Raw genomic sequence first — 8549 nt, 5'->3', positions numbered from 1 at the left:
ATTTGAAAAATTTTAAAATTAATAAGTGCATTTTTTTAAAATATTATTTTTTAAATTATTTATAATTTTAAATTTGTCTGTCTGCTACATTCACATTCATTAAATTTTAAAGAATCAGCGCCATGGTGGCGAGTTTTTGAATTATAAATTGTGGATGACTCGTCGGTAAAGTGACAGGTTTCTTTATCATTTGAATTGTTAAATTTATGTGAAAGTGTGAGTGTCAAGTTGATTTTTAAACATGCCGGTGATATAGCTTTCATTTACCAATAGCTCTCGTTGTTTCTGATTCTCAATTGTATAATGTTGGAACGTGGATAAAATATATAACAAATAGTTGCTAGGGAGTTAATTGTATGGATATATTATTATTTAATATAGAGAGATACTTAATTTTAAGTGTAAGATAATTATTTTTGTTGAGTTAGTGGATTTTTTGGTGGAAAAAGGTGATGGCTGATCGTGCAGGTTAGTTAGCTGTTGAGTTGTTTGTTTATTTTTAATGATGCTTGATATGTAAGTTTTATTTTTATGCTTCTGATTGTTAATGGGTTTACTATTTTTTTGTAGATGATGAAAATGGAATGGAGGATAAGCGTAATTCGGTTGGGATTAGCAGGAAAAGTAGATCGAGATCGGGATCAAGAGCTTCTGGATCTATTAGTCCAGATGTGATGAACAAAAATCCTCGCAGTCCCAGGTATAAATTAATTTCTGATTATGTGGTTATAAATTTTTATTTTGTATCATTTTTATACTTTAATTTAATTTTTTGTATGATATTTTTAGGTCTGGAGCATCGTCTCCTAATGATCGGCCAAGTTCTCCGGCGTCAGTTAGATCTCCTTCGCCGGAGAATGGCAGACGGTCGTCTCGGTCACGATCACGATCAAAGTCTATGTCAAGAAGTCATTCGGGATCGCCGAATCGGGCTGGGTCGCAGTCACCGAGTGAATCTAGAGCCAGTAGATCAAGATCGAGGTCAAGGTCGTCAGTAGATTCACGAGCTGCGTCAAAATCACCTGATGCTGCAAGAAAATCGATGTCTAGATCAAGAAGTCGGTCTGCTGGTACTTCTCCAGCGCGTTCAAGAGAAGCTTCACGTTCGCGTTCACGTTCTAATTCTCCTAGAAGTGTTAAATCTGCTGGTAAATCTTCCAAGACTGGTTCTAGGTCACCTTCACCCGCGGCTAATAAAAGATCGGCATCTCGATCGAGATCAAATAGCCCTCAAGGTAAATCTCCAACTGGTTCTCGTCATTCGTCAAAGTCTAGATCACGCTCGAGGTCAAAATCCAGATCTAAATCACGATCCCGTTCTCCAAGATCAAAGTCAAAATCTCCATCTAGATCACGCTCAAGATCTAAATCAAAGTCACGATCTCGATCTCCATCTCAGGATGCTTATAAAAATGGCGCTGCTTCACCACATTCTGATAGAGGCTCCCAAGATGCTGAAAAAAGCGAAAAAATTAACAAGTCACAATCACCTTCGCCCGCTGCAGGTGATCGAGCTGCTAGTGTAGCTAGATCACATTCTGGATCAAGACCCGCCTCTCCAGCTACTTCTCAGAGACATTCACGCTCAAGATCACGTTCAGTTGGATCACGAGCTGCTTCACGATCAAGATCACGTACTCCCAAATCACGTTCCAGATCTCGCTCGAGAGCTAGTTCAAGATCACGTTCAGGATCTAGAAAATCTCGTTCGAGATCAAGGTCGGGATCGAGAAAATCTATTTCACCAGCTGCTTCTAGAAAATCCAGATCTCGGTCACGTTCAAGATCTAGAAAATCTCATTCAAGATCAAGATCAGGATCAAGAAAATCCGGGTCACCATCGGCTACGAGAAAATCGAGATCTCGTTCCAGATCAGGATCAAGAAAATCCCACTCAAGATCACGATCCGGATCGAGAAAATCCGGGTCACCATCAGCTACGAGAAAATCGAGATCTCGTTCAAGATCAGGATCAAGAAAATCTCGCTCAAGATCAAGATCGGGATCAAGAAAATCTGCTTCTCCAGCTGCTTCTAGAAAATCCAGATCCCGATCAAGGACAGGGTCAAGAAAATCTCGCTCAAGATCACGATCGGGATCGCGAAAGTCCGGGTCACCATCAGCTACAAGAAAATCGAGATCTCGTTCCAGATCAGGATCCAGAAAATCTCGCTCGAGATCAAGATCGGGGTCAAGGAAATCTGCTTCGCCAGCAGCTTCAAGAAAATCAAGATCACGCTCAAGATCTGGATCACGTAAATCACGTTCACGTTCAGGCTCTCGTAGATCACATTCAGGTTCTAGATCTCGTTCGCGATCAGGATCTAGAAAATCACGTTCAAGATCTGGTTCCAGAAGATCTCGCTCTGGCTCTCGATCACGCTCTCGTTCAAGATCACGTTCAGGCTCAAGACGCTCAGCCTCAAGATCACGATCGAGATCAAGATCCAAATCAAGATCTCGCTCACGATCACGATCCGGCTCAAGAGCTAGATCTGGCTCACGATCAAAATCTCGTTCACGTTCACGTTCAAAATCCGGATCAAGAAAAAGCCGCAGTCGTAGCCGTAGTAAAGATTCAACTGGTTCCCACTCAGCAAAACGTGGTCGTGTTCTATCAGACTCCGATGCCGACGATGATGAACAAGTCCAGCGATCAAAACGCACAAAGCACCAAATATCTGATTCCGAAAATGAAAACGAGGACGAGGAAAAAGGAGACTCTGCAGAAAAAGATAAAAATCAAGATGAATTGGAAGAAGATGCTAACCAAGAAGAAGGAGATCTCGTTGATCAAGATGACGGTGCCGACGATGACAGAATTCGTGAAGAAGGAGCATCCGACGATTTCATGTCAGACTTTGATCGTATGATGGCGCGTAAAAAAGAGGAACAGTCACGACGACGTAAGCGCAAAGACATTGACATTATTAATGACAACGATGACATAATAGCCCAATTATTACAAGACATGAAATCAGCCTCAGAAGAAGACAGAAAATTAAATCAATTATCAAAACCAGCAACCAAAAAAATAGCCATGCTCCCCAAAGTGCTTTCCCAGCTGAAAAAACATGATTTGCAACTGGCATTCCTTGAGCACAATGTATTACACATATTAACTGACTGGCTTGCACCCATGCCCGACCGTTCATTACCGTCTCTACGAATTCGTGAGAGTTTACTGAAATTATTATGGGAGTTTCCTCGTATTGATCAAAGTTCACTAAAGTCATCTGGTATCGGTAAAGCTGTTATGTATTTATACAAACATCCTAGAGAAACTAAAGAAAATAAAGAACGAGCTGGTAAAATAATAAGCGAATGGGCCAGACCAATATTTAATCTTTCAGCAGATCTTAAAGCTCTCAGCAAAGAGGAACGTATGCAGCGTGATATGGAACAGACACCACAAAAGAAAAGGAAGACCGACGAAAGTAGTTCATCACAAAAATCACAGGATATCAATAAAGCGCTCAAGGGCGAGGCCAAGTAAAATTTTTTTTAATCTAATTTATTTACGATACTGAAGTTAGCCGATGTCTAATAATTTTCGGATTTTTTTTTCAACAAATCAATTACAAAAAATATAAAAAATAAACTGAAAATATGCACATGTAGGAAATTTAAAAATCTTTAGTGCAATTTTTTCAAATATTTTTTTTTTGTAATTTATTGCTTTGAAAAAAAAAAAAAAAACCAAAAATTATTAAACGTCGGCTGACTTCAGTATCATAAAATTTCAACTGCTTACAAACTTCAAAATCATATTTATTTTATTATGATAACAATTTAATATTATTGTTAAATTAACATTTATTATAGACCTCTGAGACCTGGCGAACCTGGATGGATTGGCAGAGCTCGTGTACCTAAACCTTCCAATAAAGATTACGTCGTACGACCTGACTGGAAATCAGACGTCGATATCAGTCGGGTAATTATTTTTATCACTAACATTTTATTTCATTCATTTAAATAAATTTGTTATCATAATCAATTATAAATTATTAATTAATTTTTAAACAGAGTACTAAGAAGCAAATGAACCGATTCGAACGACACATGAAAAATTACATGGACAGCAAAAAAATGAAGGCTGCTAGACGTGCGGTTGATATTTCTATCGAAGGACGTAAAATGTCATTATAAATACAATTATTATATATTTTTATTTATATATTATAATTAGAAACTTTGTTGGAATAATATTTTATAAGAGATGTTGAGAAAAGAAAAAAAAATTATATATAATAATTTTTTTTTAATGTCGACTGCAAAAACTTAAAAATTCGATTTAATTTTATTTGCTTTGTAATAAAATAAAATTTATCATTAATAAATAATTAAGTAAATAAATAAAGTAATTGTATGCGTATGTTTAATAATAAATAAAATCATTAAATTGAAATTTAAAAATACCCGCCTTTTATTCAAAACACTTGTGCCATCTATACAAAGTTTTCAGCTTCTTTCCATAACCATAACCATAATAATCTTCAAGTAAAACGTAAAACCTTTGGGTGAAATTATTAATTATTACATGTAAGTTATTAAAACATATATTTATTTATAGAATTTTCAATATATATACATATTTATAATTAATTAATTAATTAAATAATAAACTTAATTTTATTTGACAGAAAACTCTAAAAGATGCGAATTACCAAGAAACATTTTGAGCTTGCAACAAAATGGTAAATATTTAAGAAATAATATATTAAATATAGATATATTTATTATAAATAAATATATATGAGTTTCAGACAATCAATATATATTGTAATTATAAATAAATAATACGCGCATAATTATTTACAGCGTTCTTTAAAGTGGTTATGCAACATAGCCCTTATTAAAAGAAACGATTTAAAACGATTAGAAAAAAAAAATTTTAAATACTTTTGAGTACTTTTAAATCGCCCTTCTTATGGATATTTAACATTGCAAATCGTTTTGAATCATTTCTTTTAATCAGGGAGAGCTTAATACTCTCCTTGTATCTATAGATATTTATTTTATATATGTTATCATAATATATATGATAATCAATTTCAGGATTCCATCGGCGGCAGTCTATGGAGCAGGTGCTGCACTTACAGGATTATATTTCACGGACTGGAAACTAATTCTTGAACACGTGCCATTCTATAATGGACAATTTAAACCAAGAGAATTTTAACGTGTCAATAAAGTTATAAATAAATTTAACAATATGTATTGAATAATAACAAGTTGTAAATCATAGTTTAAAATTATTCAATTATAGTAAAGAGAAAAAAGTATTTATTAACTAAATTTTATCTATACACATTTATATTAATGTTTACGAAAATTTAAATCTCTCGTGTTGCTTTTGAAGGTTCTGACTTTCGTAATAATCTTGCATGAGAAGATGAGCATTATCTCGTTTACGTCGTTTGACCAAGGGATGTAATTTCCATCTGAGAAATTTCAAAGTAATCATGTATAAATATTGTATATCAGAACTTATAAATTAATATTGCTTATACTACAATAACACACTTAAATTAAAAATTATAACACCATAATTAACAGCAGTAAAAGAAAAGGCAAGAAAGAAATAGTTTATTGTAATACAGATGTATGCTGTTAAATTAAGATTGACTGACTCAAGTCGCGTTTCTATAAACCCTGATTAAGAGAAACGATTCAAAACGATTTGCAATATTAAATGCCCATAAGAAGGGCGATTCAAAAGCATTAAAAAGTATTTTAAAAAAATTTTTTTTTAATCGTTTCTTTTAATAAAGGAAAACAAGAGAAGAAAGCATTTGATTTCTAGATATTCAAATATTTAAAAAGATCAATTTCATTTACGTTACAATATTATTAGTTTTATTCAGACCCTTATTCTAAATACAAACGATTTGTCAGAGAATGCTATAGGATCAGGTGAATCAGTTAATATTTTTTGTTTTTTCACGCGACGTTTCGCAATAATTTATTGCTTATTGAAGTGTTATACAAAAAATAATTGCAATTGGTACATGTACAGACAATCGTAATCACGAATATATCATACATACCATCATATACAACATTAACATTATCAGAGTATAAAACTGCTCTGCTACATGTCACTATAGTATATTGTGTGACAAGAGATCAAACAAAACGATTACAGACCAGAGTGAAGTTGGCTGACATCATCCGCAGTATGAAATCGTGTTTCATCCTGAGTTACACACTAGATTTTTCATGATTACTTACATTGGAACTTAAAGTTGCAATGTCAGTAGCCAGTCAGAAACAAGTTAATTTAAGAAAAATGGTGTTATCAACTATTAGCGTAAGCGTAAATTGTCATTTGCAATTTATAATTAAGCAGAAACTATAAATACTATTTATTACTGACACTAATTTTAATAAAACTTAGTCACAGTCAGAACTGTCATTTACGTAAATAAAACTAATGGTCTGAAATTACTACCAAAAAAATGACAAGTATCAGAGTTAAAATTGTAAAGGCCTTCAGTCAGCGGGCAGAAACATCTTGTTTGTTCCCAAGGGACGAATCAAGTTTGTTTCTGCCCGCTGACTGAAGGTATTCATAATTTACGCGCTTGCTAATATTAATTCGCGGCCTTAAACTGAAATTGTTTCATTTCGACTGGCTGTAGAGACACTGAAACTTCAAGTTTCGATGCCGGTATCATGAAAAATATAATCTATAGCAGTCTATTTTTCAAATTAACTTAATAAGAAATTTTTTTCCCGAAACAAAATTTATAAATAAAAATTTGAATAAACTATCGGCCGATCTTATTAACCCGTACACTGTTTATCAATATGTTTGCTATGAAAAATATTTATAATGACATGTAAGGTAAAAGACCTAGTACCCGATCAGGGAACTAGTACTCAATTACTCCATGTATTTTACACCTATATGTAGTAAAATTTAATAAATACATATATACAAATACATGAGTGATCGGGTACTGAGTCTCTTACCTTACATGTACACATTGTAATTATTGTATTTTTTGTAGAACGCCTAAAGAAGCAATAAATCATTGTGAAATGTCGCGTAAAAGAAAAATCATTTATAAATAAGTACAATTAAAATTATATTGAACAAAGTAAATTACTTACTTATAAAGAACAACAGCAGATAGTATCATTATAGCATATATTGATTTACGCCCAAAATTATTTTTCATTCCCATCTTGAAGTGCTCCCATCGAGTTAGTGGTTTCAGCTCCGGGTTCTTGGTCTCCTGTTTGCTAATTAATTTGAAATAATATCAATAGTTATTTATTTATTCAGCCATAAAATCTAATCTTCTAGCGACCTTTTATAAGTTCTGATTCATGCATTTAAGTTACAATAAAAAAAAATTATTTAATTCATGCTAAGTGTATATCTATATATTAGTCGATTCAAATTGTTTTAAATCATTTAAAACTGTTTTGAATCATTTCAAATCATTTTTCTTAATCAGGGAAGATTTGAAATAATGAGTGTGAACGTAGCAGACATCAGACAAAATTTAAATTATTAATAAATAGAGTAACTAATTAATGAAATAAAATTTTTAAAAAATGCGCATTTAAAAAATTTTGAAATTAATAAGTACATTTTTTATAAATATTATTTTTTTAATTATTTACTCTATTTATTTATAGTTTTAAATTTGTCTGATGCCTGCTACATTCACACTCATTTAAAATAAGAATTTATCAGAACTAATATAAAAATGATATTCAATATATAAAATAATATTTTCATTAAAATTTATCAGAATACATTTCATAAATTTTATTGAAACCAAAACAAAAATTATATTTTTATAAAAATAAGTAATCAAATTAGATGAAGTACTGATTTTGTGATTACAAAAATGTATTATTATTAATCATTCATTAAAAAAAAATTTGTGGTAAAATATCAGAAGTCGGTTTCCTTCGTCGTTCCATCAAATAATTAAACGGGTTTTAAATATCTGGTTGACTAATAAATCGATTTCATCAGTAAAAGAATAAATAACTACTGATTTAAAATTTCAAATTAATTTATTAACTAAATATATTTAATAACAACCCGGCTAGTAACCGGGTATTTTATTTTATTTAAATAATTACAGTGGAGATTTTCATAAACTCATAGGTTATAGATTTAATGACCATTATTTTTGTTTATAATTACCTCATTTTCAGTTAGTTTATTTGTTGAATTTTCTTTGCGTAATTGGTCTATTACTGGTTTCCAAATGTAAACTCCACTAACACAACCAAAAACAGTAGCAAACAATAATGGAAATCTAGAATTTCGTCGTCTGATTTTTAATACCATCCTCCAGGTTTTAAACCCAACTCTATTCTGAACTCAAAAACACGTGCGCGCTATGAATTTTTTTAAGCGCTAAGAGCTAACTTCAGTGTCATTTTTTTTCCAAATTATTTAATTTCAGATTTATTCATAATCCAATAAATAATTATTATAAATTTATGATTATTGACTTAAAAAACAATTATTTTATTCAATTTGTTATAAATAAATATATTAAATAATTTAAATA

The 8549-nt window shown here is 31.8% G+C and overlaps 1 protein-coding gene across 1 annotated transcript; it reads left to right on the top strand.

Annotated features, from left to right (window-relative positions):
- Positions 1–228: 228 nt before the first annotated feature.
- Positions 229–4352, top strand: LOC103568557 (protein IWS1 homolog). Its single transcript, XM_008545476.3, has 5 exons — positions 229–468; positions 571–700; positions 790–3492; positions 3826–3937; positions 4030–4352. Exons 1-5 carry the CDS (start codon positions 453–455, stop codon positions 4150–4152), a joined length of 3084 nt encoding a protein of 1027 aa, XP_008543698.1. The 5' UTR covers positions 229–452; the 3' UTR covers positions 4153–4352.
- Positions 4353–8549: the final 4197 nt, after the last annotated feature.

This window comes from Microplitis demolitor, chromosome 3, assembly GCF_026212275.2.
Source record: "Microplitis demolitor isolate Queensland-Clemson2020A chromosome 3, iyMicDemo2.1a, whole genome shotgun sequence".
Lineage (NCBI taxonomy): Eukaryota > Metazoa > Arthropoda > Insecta > Hymenoptera > Braconidae > Microplitis > Microplitis demolitor.
This window is presented reverse-complemented; position numbering and strand designations above follow the sequence as displayed.